This window comes from Chinchilla lanigera, unplaced genomic scaffold (genome assembly GCF_000276665.1).
Source record: "Chinchilla lanigera isolate Chin_1 unplaced genomic scaffold, ChiLan1.0 scaffold00101, whole genome shotgun sequence".
NCBI lineage: Eukaryota > Metazoa > Chordata > Mammalia > Rodentia > Chinchillidae > Chinchilla > Chinchilla lanigera.
The window spans coordinates 4,173,554-4,191,067 of NW_004955502.1; the positions used below are offsets into that span (position 1 = coordinate 4,173,554).

Consider the following 17,514-nt stretch of genomic DNA (forward strand, 5'->3'; position numbering starts at 1 on the left):
TTGAGCAAAAACGTCCAACTGGCGGAACTGTTAAGACAAAAATACTTATTTACTGGTCACCACATCCAAGTTTGTTGACCTTATTCCATTACTAATCAGCTCACTCAGTCCACTGGCTTTTTCCACTTATGAGATCTCTCTTATGATTCAGACTGAGATTTTTTCCTTTACAGATACTTGTATTTCTTGAGAAGTATTTGTGTTTATTGTCTCCTTTTCCACAAATTCTTCTCAGCTCTCTAAAATATGACATCATCTTTAGCTTTATATTAAAATTGTTCTGGCCTCCCAGCACCATTCGCTGCTGTGGACCATTTGTTTTTCACACTCTTCCTTTGACTTCAGAGGTACAGTAAGCACCACACATATTTCTCTTAGATACTCTTTCCAGTAATCTTCACTGTTTTTCCTTTTTCACCCACTTTTTAGTGGATGAACTACTGTGTCTGGTGAATTGTATCATTTAATGTCAGATGTGTACCTTGTCTTATTCCTGCTGTCACTTGCCAAGTCTCGTGTGTGAGCATCAGAATTGTAAACCATCACACTGATCTCTCAAAAGATTCTCACAGCTCTTGCTTTCTATTTTTCAGTTTCCAAAAACCCCAAATCTAATTCTGTTGCTTTTCTGCATTAAATGTAACAGTCCAAAACTCTTCCATTTTTTTTCTCCCTTTTCAATTAGTGTATGTTTGCGATTAGTAAATACATTCATTGGTGGGGAATTGATACCTACACACATTACATCTTGATTCTTTTTACTTTCTGTACCCTACCTCCCATCTCTTCCCATCTCCAGATGCCCTTCCCATCCTTACAAAGAAACAACTCTTAAATTCATTCTTTTATATTATTTTTTTTAGTCTCAATTTCATTAATTTCCACTCAGATGTTTATAATTTATTTCCTTTTATTTCATATTTGAATCAGGTTTGTTTGTTTGTTCATTTTGTTTTTTCTCTAGGACCTTGAGTTTATCACTTGGTTATTTATTTGAGATTGATCTTACTCTTTTTATATGTACATTCACAGCTATATACTTTTCTCTTAGAAATGCCTTCATTGTGTCCCATACGTTTTATGTTGTACTTCCATTGTCTTTTGATTCTAGGAACTTTAGTTTCTTCCCTGTTTACTTCTGTGATCCATTGATTAGTCAGTAACATATTATTTAATCTCTCTGTAGTTTCTGTGGTCTCTTTTGCTGTTGATTTCATTTCATTTCACTATGATCCAAAGGTATGTAGGAGATTCTTTTAATTCTTTTCTATTTATTTAGGCATGCTGTATGGCCTATGATATGATCTATTTTGGAAAAAGTTCTGTATGCTGTTGAGAAATGTGTATTCTGTTATTGTTGGATGAAACATTCTGTAGATACCCGTTAAGTCCATTTATTCACTGGTGTGGTTTAACTTAACATTTCTTTGTTGATATTTTTGTCTGGTTGACCTAATAGTGAGAGTGAGGTATTGAAGTCCCTGCAATGAATGTATTGGTGTCTGTCATTTTATGTCCAGTAGTTTTGCTTTCATGCAGTTGGGTGTACTGACCTAGGTGCATTGTATACGTAAGAGTTATTATCTTTTCCTGTTGGATTGTTCCCTGTACCAGTATATGGTGGCTGGCCATCTTTGTCTTTGTTCAATTTTGGCTTGAAGTCTGTTGTGTTTGAGAATAAGGTTGCTACTTCTGCTTGTTTTCAGGTTCCTGTTGCATGGAGAGAGAATCATTTTCTATCCTTTTACTTTTAGTCTGTGTACTTCCTTTTGGATGAGGTGTGTCTCCTGCAGACAGCATATGGCTGCATTTTGTTTTTTTATGCAATCCATCAGTCTACAGTCTGCGTCTTTTGGTTGAGGAGTTGACCCATTATATATATAACCCATTATATATTACTATATAATCTTTTGTAATGAATCATTTCTGTAATTCTAAGGTTTGTTTTCGGGGGGTTATTTATGTTGTGGTTTTTTTTTGTTTTTTTTTTTTTTGTCTGAGAGAGTTATCTAGCAGTTCTTGGATCAGCTTGTGTGGAGTCTTACAGTTTTTAAGGTATCATTGAGTTTATAATCCTCTACATCTTCCTTGTCTTCTATTTCTGACATTGAGACCTCAACTGGTCAAGGGTGCTACCAAAGATTTCCACTGAATTTTTCATACCATGTATTTCAGCTTGCCTTCTTCATACTTGATTCTTTACCAAAGTGATTATTTATATCTTGTCTTGTTTATCTCAATTAGTTTTAAGTTCATCATTTTATTTATAAAATCTTTTATCTGTTTAAGTCCTCTTTGAGCTAATTAAACATCCAGTACATTTACTTGTATTTTTTTTTATCACTTCAAACATTTTAACCATTTGGTTTTTGAGTTATTTCTCTGAAACATCTTCTACTTCAGTGTCTGTGATCAGCTTTTGGGGGGTTTGGGCTTTTGAAGCCATCTTGTTTTCTCATATTTCTCTGTTTTTTCACTGATTTGAAGATCAGTTTGGGTAGAGAAACCGTCATTCTAGAGATCGCTTCATACTGTCTATGATATGTCCTTGGATTTGGTTATGCTTTGGTGTTTATGCCCATCAGCAACCTGACTCCATGTAATATTTGAGCATCTTAGTTTCCAGCTTTCTTCGAGGGCAGTGATGTTGAACCTTTTAGAACTTTGGTAAGAACAACCTGCTGCATGCATGGCATAGGTTTGCCACCATTGTTCAAGAGCTTGATCTCCAGCATCATCTGTGTTTGCAGAGACAGGACCTCCTCCCAGAAAGCTGGGGTTAGCATTCCAGACTGCTTCATTTGTTTTCGGGGGGTGTTGGGTTGGTTGTAGCTTGGCTTGGCTTCATTTTGTTTTGTTTTGTTGATGAAGGTTTCACTATGCAGTTCAGGCTAGCCTGGCATACACTGTGTAGCTCAGGCTGACCTTGAACTCACGGCGATCCCCTTGCCCCAGCCTCCTGAGTGCTATGATTACAGGCGTGTGCCACCACACTGGTCTCATTCCTTCTTTTCTCTGCATTTTCTCCTATTTCTCTTTCAGCTCTTTCTTTATGTCAGGAGTTACACTTGTTTTTCTCTTTACTAAATTGTTATTTTCCAGATATTTCAGTTCTGGTTCCTAAGAGAGGCTATTTTTTGCAACCAGTCTTCACTGTATCATTTTTTATCTCTTCCAAAACCCTTCCAGTGGTCTATAAGCACCTGTGTGATCTGGCCTCTGTCCAGACTTCAGCCTTATTTTCATATCATTCTCATTCTCACATTTTCTTTTCTTTTTCTTTCTTTTTTTTTGGCGGGGGTGGGTGCTGTCTTTTTGAGATAGTGCAGTTCACTGTGCAGTTCAGGCTGGCCCTGAACTCACTTTGTAGCCCACACTGGCCTTGAATTTGCAGCAATCCTCCTGCCTCAGCTTCCTGAGTGCTGGGATTACAGTTGTGTGCCACCACGCCTGGCATCAGTCTAGCATTCTCTTTTATCAACCAAGCAAAAGGCATTTTGTACTGTGTCATCCTCTCTAGTCTGTAGGCCTTACATAATATTTTCTACCTGGAGTACGCTTTTCTGTTACTTCCGTCATTCCTTAGCAGGCTAACATTTATTCTTTCTTCAGGTTTAGCTTAAAAGTAAGTTCCTCTTGGAGTTGTTTTAAGCCCCCAGGTATTTATTCTCACCATTGCTCTATACTTCTCCTGTCATAATATTTGCCATTATTCATTGTTTGACCTGTTGAATTACCTTTCTGTCTACCCTGGGCTGACAAGGAGTGTAAAGGGTTTGAGACTAAATACTTAAGGCTTTTCAGCCATACAGCCTCTGCTGCTACTCTCAATTCTATTGTTGTAAAAACATTAGTGACCATATATAAATGAGTTAGTATGTCTGTGTTCTAGTAAAACCTTACTACAAAATCAGGCAGTGTGCAGACTTTGGCCTAATGCCTTTAGTTTGCTAGTCACTTACTTACTTATGTTTGTTGAGACAAGGTCTTGCTATATAGTTCAGGCTTCCCTTAAACTCAGCATGTACCCCAGGCTGGCCTTGAATTTGTAGCAGTTCTCTCACCTCAGCCCCCTCAAGTGCTGAGATTGTAGGGTATAATCACCCCTCCTGCTCCCTGCCCCTGGTTTAGACTGTGAGATCGAAGGCAGAAGCTGTCCTGTACCTTCATTGCCTAGCACAGTGCTTGTCGTGTGGTAATGACTTAGCACACACCGGTGTTTTCATTTTAACTTTGAAGTGGTTTTTGTATTTGAAAGGAAAATGTCGTTTGCTACAATTTTAATAGGCATATAATCCTTTTATTCTCAGAATCCAATACTAAATTTTGAATTACCTATGAATTTGATGAACTGGTTTCCACCCCCACGAATGAGAACGAAAAGAGAAGAAATCCGAAACATAATTCTGAAGCTGCAGGAAGATCAGAGCAAAGAGAAGAAGCAGCATCAGGATACTTCCTCCACAGAAGCATCCCTGAGTGAAGGGACGGAACAGCAGAGTGTCGACAGTGTCTCAGCTTGACCAAAAGACTGTAGCATGTCATTTCCACTTTTAGGGACTAATGACTTTTGTAACTGGGTGTAGACAGTAAAGAACTGAAGTGCTCTCTGCTCAGTGATTGGGAAATGTTAATGCTTGTAAAAATGTCATATAATTAATTTCCAAAGGAATATGTATTAAGTAAAAGTCTGTAAATAATGTTAATGAGGCCAATTTTTCCAGCATTTATAATTATTTTTTTCACTTGTTAGGAAGCATTTGTTATTTTCTGTTAATAGTACTTAAAACTGCAACTTCTAAACACAAAATAAAAAAATATTTATAGGAGGAAATTATTAATTTGATATTCTTTAGTGAACTTGTATAATTTCTCAAGTGGGTGTGGCTCATTTCCTCAATATTCAAGTATCTATGATAATCTTTTGACATTTTACATTTGTTCTAAAATAACTCAGTGTGAAAATAAGGTTACATATAAGGCATTTTGAGCTAAGACATCATGTTCTTTTGCTTGCATTGCAGAAAAAAGTCTTCCATTCATATGCTTTCCTATGTTTAAAGAACCCAATAAAGTGCAATAATTTTATGCAGATACTTAAGTAATAACAATAATTCAAAGAAAACTACTAAAAAATAACACTACTTGCATACATTCTTATCAAATACATTTCTAAAGACATCAGACTCAGGTTAAAACTATCTTGGTAACTGCAACTTGAATTTCAGATCGCACCGTGTTACAGTCCTATATTATAGCTTGAAGTATGATGCAACCTGTGTGATAATTGATATTTTTAATCTGTGTAAACACAGGAATTTAATAAGTTTACTATTGAATGAGTTTATTATATGTACTGGTAAAGTATCAGACACTTTGAGTTTTTCAGTGTAAATTAAACAGGTAAAAGTTACCGTCTTCAGTTACATAATGCAGCAAAAAATCTTCTACTTTGAATTTCCCTTTAAAAAAATGCTGAACTGTGGGGCTACGGTTACAGCTCAGTGATAGAGTGTGTGCTTAGCACCTAGGCTTAATCTCTAGCACCCAAAAAATAAAAATACTGCAATGTTTAGACTTTGATGACACATTTACAACGTAATGTAGAAATCTTGCATATATCTGTAGAAATTACTAATTTTAGTGAAGTGGTATACTTTTCTTCACAGTTCATTTTGAGAGTTGAAATATATATTTTAAGTCATTTTTTCCTGAGTAGTGAATTTTTAAATGCACAAGTAACAAATAATTGGGTAAAAGAGCCATTTTTATCATCAGTGGTTACTTTATTTCTAACTTAACCACCTCTGACATTGTGACTACAGTTCAGGCTGTTTCCTTACATTTAATAAAGTCCATTATTGTATGCCTGGGGTTGATGGGAGTGGTCTCATCAAAGAGTTCTATTAGGACACACTCAATAAATGAAATACTAACATGACAGCTTAGGAGTCTCGGTTAGTGGTACCAATTCCGTGTTTCTTGGTTACATTGAGCTATCTTAACATTTTTTATTTCTGAGTTTTTCTTTGTAATAATGCTTTGGAGCTGTGTGGTCAGATAATTAGCTCAAGTATGAAAAAGAAGAGCTTAATTTTTTTATCATTAACTGTGGTAAAATTCTTTCGGATTAGAAAAATGTTTAAACCTAATAGTATAAGGAAAATTGACATCTTTTTTTAAATGAACCACTTTTTACTAGAACTTGATGTTAATGGAAAAAAATAATTCTGAAGGCCAGACGTGGCCATACACACTTGCAACCCCAGCTACTCAGGAGGCCGAGCCTGGGAGTTCAGGGTCAGCCTAGGCAACAGCAAGATTCTGTCTCTAAAAGCAAAAGACTACTCTGAAATGCTTGTTTTTCTTTTAATTTCTAATGCTTATGGTTTTTGGTCTTAGATAATTTTTGACAATTGAAATTATAACAATCCTTGGTCCAATTCTCATCAATATTTATTACATGGAAAAAATATATATATATTGTTGTATTTCAACTTTCTAGAGGTAGAACACTCAGCGTGTTGATGGTGTTTGTCCCACCCTATATGAAATTTTACTTTTTAAAGTTATGTTAATAACTTGGGAGTATATATCTTTGGAGGCTCTCAGATTATGCTATAAAACTAGATTTGAGAATCTTCAGTATGTATGCATTCACTTGATAATTGTGTACTCTTCTATATGTAGTTTACAGCGGATATCAATCCTTTTAAAATATATGATTAGCAGAAGTTGTGAAACAGAACTTCAAGGTCTAAAGGTTTGTTACTAGACACTGAAACTGCATGACGAGTATCTGGTGTCTTAACTAATTAGATAGATTTGTTGTATTGGTTTTCTTGTTGGATAGAATAACAGTTAATCATTTTTAGAAGAGTTTTAGATTACCTGCCATGAAATTTGTATGTGTCTCAGCCCTTGGTAGTTTAAGAGAAAGGTAGTGTTTAGTCCTTCCCTTTTAATGTTACTATATCTGCATCTGCAGCTGAAAGCTTAATGATACTAAATTCACTTAAACCTAAAACAGTTAGCTTTTCTTTGCATTTTTAACCTGTGCTTAAACTCAGTCAATTAAATGTAGGAAGTTTTATTTGAAAGCATAAACCGGTTATCTAAATTACATCTTGTTTTCTGTCATCACAATGAAGTCAGTATTTTTTTTCTTTAAAAACTATCCATGATCTCTGAAGACTGTAAAATATAATGTAAAAAGGAATAACAATTTTAATTTCCACCAAATCAAAAAGTTGCAGAGTCTCAAGACAATTCACCAAATGGGAATAATAAAGGGCTTGTTTTAACATGAGCGTGCAGTCAAGAGATGGTGCAGAAAGACTCCGGGAGGTAACTGTGGGAGGAGTGACCCGGTCAGAAGAAGCCGGGCCGTGAGAAGTGAGGGAAGGTAGTGAGAAGCAAGGGAAGGTAGTATTGTGTGTCCAGCAGAGAGACAGCCCAAGTAACAAGGCTGCTTTGTAGATCATTAAGGACAAAAGTACATGGACATTAGTCTCTGATTTACGTAGTAACAGACTCACTAAATGGAGATGAGTGGGTAGTTTACCAATAAAACAACCCAATGTATAGAGGGAAGTCCAGACTGCCGTTAGAAATGTTACATGCTAAAACACAAATGTGCTGAGATACTCTAAAGAGATTTCTGGTACATCTGTTTTCCTCTCAACGAGAAGAAAAACGTCGTGAAAACAGCTATTCTGAAACTTAAATTTACTCATGTATGAAGAACTGATTGATGAAGCAATGTAAACTTAGGAGGGAGGAAGCCCTACCATTGTAGTTCTAATTGTGACATCAAGGAAAATGGCCAGTACTCCTGACTACTGCTGAGGAAATGAGGGCACAGTGTACTCTTAAGATGCCATGGGTCCATGGCCTGAAATGCCAGGGAAGATACAGGTTTAGAGATCTTTATTGCAGATGATTACAGTTGTTACAGCGGATGATAACATTTTATGATTGCAGCTTCAAGAGTTCCCAAACCGTACATATTTCAGAGACCAGTTACGATGACAAAAATGTGCATTAAAGGCACCTGGAAAGTCTTTTAAGCTACATGTGGCCAGGGTCTTCACCCCAGTAGTGCTGTGTGTTTTAAAGAATGTCCCCAGTGTTTCTGAAGCACACACCATGCAGCAAGCCATCGATTTGGAAGAACCTAGGTCTCTGGTGGCTTTCAAGTTGCCAGTCCCAGGGATGCGGCATTGTGTTTTTCTCCCCTCATCCCTTAAGAAAGCACTTTCCTTTTCCCAGCTCGATTGAAAATTTGGTTGATGTCATTAAATTATTACTAAGTCTTAAAGTATTAAAAGTATTACAAAGGTAGAGATTGGCAAATGTCTTGGTTTTCAAAGGAAGGAAGTATGTAAATTCTACATATTATAAAGTGGTATTGAAGGCGGGGTGGTACATTCCTGTAATCCCAGCATTTGGGAGGCTGAGGCAGGAGGATTGTTGCAAGTTTGAGACCAGCCTGGGCTACAAAGTGAGCCCAAGGCCAGCCTCAACTGTAAAGTGAGACCCTGTCTCAAAAAGACAAAATTAGTAATAAAGTATGAGTGCCGGGCATGGTGGCATACACTTGTAATCCCAGCATTCGGGACACTGAGGCAGAAGGATCACTGAGTTCAAGGCCAGTCTGGGCTTCATATGTGAGTTTAAGGCCAGGCTGCACTACATAGTGAGACCCTGTCTGACAAGAAAGGAGGAAAGAAAATATGAGTCATTCTTGCTAAGATTCTTGGGTGAATTATGACATGTATAGTTTGTGAATCCGTAAGCTGGAGTTAGCAGGAGCTTTGAGACCACTAAAAAGCAAGGTGGTGGTGTATTTTTAATAGTATTCTGAACTAGTTGATGTGTAGGGTAGACTAGCAATTGTCAAAGTGTGTTTGATAATTAGTTGTGACATAATAGAATCTAAGATTGAGTAAGTATGGAAAAAGTTTAAATCAAGCTACATATGTTTCTTATAGGATATCTCAGAGCCTTTAATAGGCTAATATTCAAAATTATCAAGAAATTATAGACCATGCATGCAGTAGAATTTAGCCTCATCTATTGGCTAAATTTTCTTTTAAACTGTTTCAGTACAATTGTTCAGAAGGCATAAACTATTTTGAAAGTTTTTGGTTTTTTTTTAAACATTAAAAGGTGACTGATCAGAAATCTGAAAACATTTTGGTAAAATAGTTTAGGAGAAGCATTTTTTTTTTAACCCTTGTGATGAAACTAACAATTCTAATGAAATATTTACAAATTACTTAATACAAATGAATTCTAGGGGAAAAATAAATTGTAATGGTAACTTTTTTTTTCCTCTTCAGTGCGAGGGATTGAACTCAGGGTCTACCCATTGAGCTGCATCTCCAGCCCTTTTTTGTTTGTTTGTTTGTTTTTTCCTTTTCTTTCTGTTTTTTAGACAGTCTTGCTAAATGGTTAAATTGCCCAGGCTGGGCTCAAACTTCTGAGTCTCCTGCTTCAACCCTCCCGAGTGGGAGTGTTACAGCTTATGTCACCATGCCTTGCTGTGATGCCTAGTCTTTTGTACCTGTCAAACCCTTTTAGAGCTTTCAGTGATGCAAACAGCCTGCTGCTGCCCATGTACCACAGGTTCGCCAGTATTGCTCTGAACTCACAAGTAGAAACAGTCCAGATAGGAAGGAGAGTTCAAAGGTCATTTGGATGCTCTTCCATTTTTGTTTTTTGAGACAGAGTCTTACTGTGTAGTTCAAGCTGGCCTTGAGCTCTCTATGCAGACCAGGCTGGCTCAGCGATCCTCCTGATTCAGCCTCCTGAGTGCTAGGATTACAGGTGTCCGCCACAACAAAGAGTATTTTTTGGCACAGATTTCTTTTCTAAAATGCTTTAGGTACAATCTATTGCAGGAGGTTCAGATGGAAAAAGCTGGTGGGAGTTTAAGGCTATTTAATGAAACTCCCATCTCAAAAGCCAAAAAAGGTATTCTTTATAAATATTAATATACTTGTCAAAAAGTTCAAACCTATTGTGAAATTTGTTACACCTTTATACATAGTAACAGCAGAGGATCTGACCAAAAATTAGATGAACTTAAATATTGAATAAATGTTCAGCATTCTGGGAGGCTGAGGTAGGAAGATGGTAAGTTTGAGTTCAGTCTGGGCAACTCAGTAAGAATCTGTTTAAAAATGGGGGCACAGCTCAGGGCAGAGGCCCTGAGCTGAATCACGGGTACGGCTAGTTGAAAGAATGAAAGTTGTCAATGCCTGCTACATACGAGGTGTTGGGGGTAAAAAGGAAGCCAAACATACCATTTCTCCTCTCTTCCGTGCTTCCTTCTAGTATGATGATAAAGATACTTGTTAATCAGTCTCACAAATGGATAATTTTAAGTGCCATTCAGGAAAAGCATAGAATATATTAACATAACAGATTTCATCTGAAAGTTAGAAACTTCCAGAAGACATGATATTTGAACTACTAGTAGACCACAGTCTTGAGGGGAAGAGAGAGTGTACAAAGACCTTGAGGTAGGAAGATGTATGATTTGTCCTAAGTAATAATAGCCTCATTTATTAGGCATATACTAAATGCTTGACAATGATCCAAACGTCTTAGATGAATAGACTTCTTGATCTTGTGAGCTATGTACTGTTACTGTTCCACATTTAATAAAACAGTTCCAAAAGATTTACCCAGAAGAGGCTGGGGATTTAGCTCAGCGGCACAGCGCCTGCCTGGCAAGTGCAAGGTCGTGAGTTCGGTTCCCGGTACCAGAAAAAAACAAACAAACAAAAGATTTACCCAGAAGACTGGGCTTTTGAGTTCACAATTTTACTCAGAAGTCAGATTAACCCATACTAGATAAAAGAAGATGAAAGTAAATAAATGGACTTTAAAAAAAAAAAAAAAAAAGATGCAATGTGGCACTTCCATTACTGAAACTGGTCTATGGGAGGTTCACTGGGTTATTTGCAAACAGCTTTAAACGTATGCGTAGTTTTTAGAAGGCTGTGTAGCCAGAGCTCAGTAAGGTAGAAAAGGAGTCTGGGAACTAATCATTCAAGACTTCGGCGATTATCCTAAAAAGCCATTCTGAAACATTTCAAGCTGAGATGTAACATGATGGAACGTTATGCGGTGAAAAGATCGTGGTGGTGGCAGTGAGATCCTCAAGGGGGCAAGAATGAGTGCCTCTACCATAATAATTAAACCGTGGATTGCTATAGTTAGGGTAAAAGATACAGTCATGCCTGTAATCATAGGAATGCAGAGGAAGACATAATTTGGGGATTTCGTTTGAAACTTTTCTTTCAGAAATGGAACAAAAACAGGAAAGGTTTTCTTTTGTCTGGCCCAGAACTTTGACTTTTTCTTCTTTATGAGTGAAGGCTTATCAAAGATAATTTTGTGTACAGCTGAAAAATGGAGAGATGACCGAAAGCATTATTGGCAAAATTAATTGCAAAAGTGAAATTATAAATCATACAACACTACTGAAGAAAAATGTCATTAACCGTTTTTTTTTTTTTTTTTTGGTCTTTTTGAGGCAGGGTCTAGCTATGCAGTTCAGGCTCACTTTGTATCCAGGCTGGTCTTGAACTCACACCAATCCTTCTGTCGCAGTCTGCCGCAGTCTGCCGAGTGCTGGGATTATAGGTGTGTGCCACCATTCCTGGTTCATTAACCTTTGTAAACAAAGCTTTATATTTTAAGAATATAAACGTCATGAAAAGAAAAAAGGGGGCTGGGGATTTAGCTCAGCGGCACAGCGCTTGCCTGACAAGTGCAAGGTTGTGAGTTTGATTCCCAGTACCAGGAAAAAAAAAATTAGAATTAAATATCAACATTCCATTATTTTCATAAGAAAAGTAATATATATATATAAACCTAAAAGAATTTTTCAGAAGCAGTTTATTGCACTTGAGCTAGCTAGGCAATATTTCCAAATATGCCTCTTAGAGGAAATGCCAGAGTACCTGTAACATAGCTAGTTCTATTTTCTGCCTCCTGCTCTCCCATCCTAATCTTCTTTTTCAGCTGGTTAGATTCAGGACAGGCACCTCATCTGGAAAGTTAGTATAGGAATATGGCCTTGCAAATAAAAAGCAAACAAAATAAGCCAAGCAGATCTGGTCACTGGGAATTTAGATTGAGAGTAGGAAAGAATTTGCAAATTAGAAGGAAATTGACAGTCTAATAAAATTAACTTGTTTCTGAGGTGGATTTTTTATTTTACCTCCAAAATAAGGCTACATCTTACAAATAAAGAAGCACTGGAAATCAGATTGAAACATGCTGGGCTTCACCCCCAGAGCTTCTGTTTCTGCTGGCCTACAGTAGGCCTATAAATCTCCATGTGATGCATGCATCTTGAGAGTCTGCAGTCAGTTGTATGAAAATTACTTGATGCAGGTAAGACCAAGAAAGCACGAAGCCTCAAAGCATCTGCGTTCAGTGAAACACTGTATGGAGTTATGTAGCAGTGTTTTCTTTGTAATTGTAAGAAACTGAATAAGCTGAGTATGGTGGCACACACCTGTACCCTCAGGACTATGGAGGCTGAGACAGGAGTGCTGGGGTTCAAGGCCAGCCTGGGCCACGTAGTGGATTCAAGGCCCGCCTGAATGAACAACATAGCAAGAGCCAGTCTTAGGGGGAAAAAAAGTGAATAACAGCCATTGTGATTACACCATAGTTTTGCCTTTTTACTGTTGCAGGTTTTTCTTTCTAACCTATTTTGGCAATAAAGGTACATTTGTTAGTTAGTTTTCTTATAAAAACTAGGGTGAGTCTATAAACAATTTTTATCTTGTGGAAGCTATCAAGCTTGTCTCCTTACTATGTGGCCTGACTCTACTACAGTAACATTTCCAAAATCTCAGGCCTTACCTTCCCCAAAATGCCTATCTTTGCTCATGCTCATGTTCCAAGCAGATGAGAAGAGCTCTTCCTGTTACTTGGCTGCCCAGACCGCCCTAAGTTGACCCCCAATCCCACAGCCACTCTCAAGTGGGAAGGGACGTGGGGGGCAGCACCCACCCAGGAGAAAGGCCTCACTGTTCCTGAGCCTTTACTGGCCTCAGAGAGGCACACCGTAACCTCACAAGAACAAAAGCGTGTGCTGCTTCCACAGAGGAGAGGCACTGTCTTTGTGACCGCCACACTAGTAACACACACCTTGTTTCTAGCTTTTCGTTTTGTTTTATGCTGTTTTTGTGCAGGTACGTGCAGGTGACATACCTCCATCTCTCTGTGTGCCGGTAAGTTCACTTCTTCACATTAGATTCCCAGAGACTACATTCAGAGCTGTGTAGATTTTAACAGTTTCCTCATATTGAGAGCATTCAAGGGGCATTTCTTGACATTTTCACCTCTGAAGTAGCTGTGATTCTTATTGTTCTTTTTTTCAAACTAAAGTTGGAGCTGTTTGGTAAGATTCAACATTTTTTACTTTAAAGTATGAAATTTTTAAACTTATTGAATCATTTTCCAATAATAGGCAGCATTTATACATTTTTAAACATAATGAAACAAGTATTTCAAAATAGAAATAAGGCATTCACCCAAATATACAATTATTACAGAGATTTTAAATGCTTAAATGTATATTACATTTTCTACTATGATAAGGACACAATATTTCTTTTCCTTTTAGAATACCTCTATTTGTTCATATCAAATTCTTCAGCATATAATTTTTGTTTTGAAAAATATGAAGCTCTTTTTTCTTTTTAATTTTCATACCTTAACATAAATCCAAGAACTCTATGACTATGTTGCCAGTACTGACATTTCCTTATAATTATATTCTCTTTCTCTCCCCAAGCTTTTTCTTTCAATGTTCAGTATTCCTTATTTCTTTGTTAGAATAATGTCTAATCATTTTTATGATTCAGGATTTTACAGACAATTTCATGTCTAAATTGCAAGTTGGAATATGATCTATCTTCATCTTGCTTAGTACATGGTCCTTAAACTCTTAATATTATGTTTCAAAACCATAAAATGTTTATAGACTGTCAAACTGCTAAAATACATCTCTTGGGCCTGTAAAGCCAGTTCAAGATCTCCAAGCTGACAATGGTACTGCAGTTGCCCTCTGTATACATTGCCTCCCTCAGTCTTCCGTCACCCACAGCTTGCTGGTACACCTGCCTGGACCTAAAGAATGTCTTCATACTGACGGGCATAGTGGCACATCCCTGTAATCCCAGCACTCAGGAGGCTGAGACAGGAGGATCCTTGCAAGTCTGAGGCCAGCATGGGCTACACAGTGAGCTCAAGGTCAGCCTGAACTGCATAGCCAGACCCTGTCTCAAAAAAACCAAAAAAAAAAAAAAAAAAAAAGAATGCTTTCTTCTGCCTTCAGTTGGTGCCTGTCAGCCAGCCCCTCTTTGCAAAGACCCCATTTCTGGACTCAAAGTTGGCTGACCTGGACTCAACCTCACCTGAGCTGCCTGCTGGAAAGGCACACAAGTTCTGCTGCAATATCTGGCAGAAAAAACACAGATTTCTTGGAGCTGCTGGCTTCTGTATGCTGACTCAGACTCGGGCCCTGGGAGCACTTGGTGTCCTTCCTTGGAAACACCTGGACCCAGTCGCTCCGGGCTGCCTCCCCTCTTTGCCTCCGTGCTGTAACAGCCACCGTCCTGATCAAGAAAGCAACAAGCTCTCCTTAGATGGAGACCTAACTGCCCAGGTGCCACGTGTTGTACTGGGATGAACTGTTCTATAAAGTGGACCCCTTGACAGATGCTGAGTACACTCTGTTCATGGATGGAAGTAGCTCTGTTAAGAATGGAGTCTGACAGGTTAGATATGTTGTGGTCACTTTGGACAAAGTTATTTTAGCCAAAGCTCTCCTGCTATTGCTTCCTGCTGCTGTTTGGAAACCTGCTGCCAACAATGCCAACTCCTAAGCCCCCTTTGGGGATCTGACTGACTGAAACATCAACCCCAGCTACTAGACCCACACCCACTGTATGTTCTGCCAGCTCAAGCCACAGTGCTGCCATCCGTACTCCTGAAGCCAGCTCAGGCTTCAATGTCTGTGTCACTGGCTGTGACCTCCCATTCCCTACCTGCACTGAGAAGACAATAAAAGCCTGTAGGATCCATCTATAAAAAATCCTCCCGAGATATGGCCTACCATTGCTCATTGGCAGTGATAATGGGCCTATATTTGTAACAGAGGTAATTAAAAAACTAGATTAAATAAAAATTACTTACAGCATACAGGCCACAAAGCTCTAGGAAAGTTAAAAAACAGCTTGTAACTCACACACATATAACCCAAGTGCATATTAACTGCCCCTACATGTTTCAGAAGCTCAGCCTAGACCAGACAGCTCACTATGAAGAGATGAGGCACTCAAAACACTGCTCTGGTCACTCTAGACACTGACCATTTCACACACAGCTGAAGCCTGAGCACACAGTTCATGGGATTGCTCCATACCTATTCCCCCTGATTCTTGTGTCTTTCCAGGGTGCTCACCCCAGTCCTTGCTTCCCCACCCCTGCTAGCTGTGGTTTTGGCCTTAAGCTCTGTGGACAGTTGCCCCAAGAGAATAGATCAATCAAAAACACTTGACCAAGATTTGATGAGCATCCAAGACACATTGGACACTCTCAGTTTATCTCCCTGACTTGCCAGAGTAATGTTATGGAACAGACAGACCTAAATTATGCCTCTTCCTAAAGCAACTTTGGGAAAAACTCTGTAATAAGACAATCTTGGGGAGCTTGCCTAAGACTCATCCTAGGATCACTGACAACCCGAATGTTACTGCTTCTAGTTGGGCCTTGTCTCAGAAAATCACATGTAACACGTCCAGCAAAGATTTGCTGGGGAAACTAAAAGCGGGGTTGGGGGAATGTACCAGAAAAATACCGCCCCCTCCCCAGCCAGTATACTTCAGTTTCTTAGTTGCGAAGGTAGTAGTTCCTGTTGCAGTTTGGGTTGCTCCTGTCTCTTAGAAATGGCTAGTTACTATGATGCACATTATATAAACCAATCCCCAATTGACAAGCCCTTCTGCCTCTGTACTTCTTTCTTGTTTATCCAATATAAGCCCTTGACCACCAGAGATCAGGGCCTGATGTTTGGGAAATGATCCTGATCAGTGCTTGTCAATGTAAATAAATCTGCCTCCAAACCCTGGATGTCGTTTCGGTATTTCTTCTTGCTGTTGCAGTACCTCAGGTACTTTCCACAGTATTGGGGATGGTACTCAGGGCCTTCATACTGAGCCATAGCCCAGCTCTTTTTATTTTATTTTTTAAAATTTGAGAAAGGGTTCACTAAGTCTCTCAGTTGCCCAGGCTGGGCTTGAATATTGGATCCTCTTGTGTCAGCTTCTCAGAGTGCTGGGGTTACAGGGGTGTGCCACCACTTCTGGCCACAATAAAGGCTTTCTGTACATGCCATTAAGATCTTGTTGGCTACACATCAAAGGCTGAATAGTATAATAATTATCTGGCAAATCTCAATAAAGCCTAAATCAATCCACTCAGGTTATTTATCTACAAATTCTTGCAATGCCTTGTTTATTCATCATGATTATTATTAACTGTAGCATAGTCAACTCTGTTGACTTATATTTAATGGGAAACTTACTGGTCAGTGATTCCTCAACATTTCCATGATCTTTTTTTTTTTTTTTTTTTGGTACTGGAAATCAAACTCACAACCTTGAGCTTGTCAGGCAGGCACTGTGCCATTGAGCTATATCCCAAGCATGAACTACTTTAAAATATTACTATACTTAAGGCAAGGAAACTAACTTGGTACCAAAATTTTTCTTTATTTAACAGACATTTTTCAGAAGGATTGAGTTTTCTCTACTCTGTCTTTTCTTGTCTTTTATATAATATGTAGTAATTTTGTATTAGATACTATCAACTGTATATCTTACACATGTAAAGGATAATAGTCAAAAATAAAAATTACAAGTACTGTGAAATTTCACTTTATAAAAAAATGAGATAAAATGAATATAGATTTGATAAAAGATTCTGTCACCTATGTAAGTGGTTTAATTTATTTTTTAATTCAACTTTTTGTTGGCACTGGGGATTGAACTCATGGCCTTGTGCATTCTAGGCAAGTGCTCTACCACTGAGATATGTCCCTACTCCTTTACTTTAAATTTCATGTGGCCATGGAGAATTAAGCAAAGCCTGTTCTCTAACAAACTCTAAAATCCTCTAAGCATGTTCATTTTTATTTTTTTTTAATTTTTTTTTGGTTTTTCTCCAGTACCGGGAACTGAACTCACGACCTTGCGCTTGCCAGGCAGGCGCTTTGCCGCTGAGCTAAATCCCCAGCCCCAGCATGTTCATTTTTAAAGGGGCTCCATGTTCAATATGAATCTGAGAAAGCTAACCTCATTCAGCCAAGTCCATTGCACAAGCATTTACTGAGGGTGATGTTTATGCCCCAACTGGCTCTGGATACCCAAAGAGAAGCATGGCTCAGTAAGAAGCCGGGTGTGGTGGTGCACCCTGTAA

The 17,514-nt window shown here is 38.4% G+C and overlaps 1 protein-coding gene across 1 annotated transcript in view; it reads left to right on the forward strand.

The window, feature by feature from the left end:
- The window catches only part of Senp6 (SUMO1/sentrin specific peptidase 6), a gene marked incomplete at its 5' end in the record, with an annotated part of 98,480 nt that extends 91,337 nt beyond the window's left edge, over nucleotides 1-7,143 (forward strand). Inside the window, 1 exon segment of the mRNA XM_013505827.1 lies at nucleotides 4,311-7,143. Coding sequence (XP_013361281.1) covers nucleotides 4,311-4,523 — 213 coding nt within the window.
- Nucleotides 7,144-17,514: the final 10,371 nt, after the last annotated feature.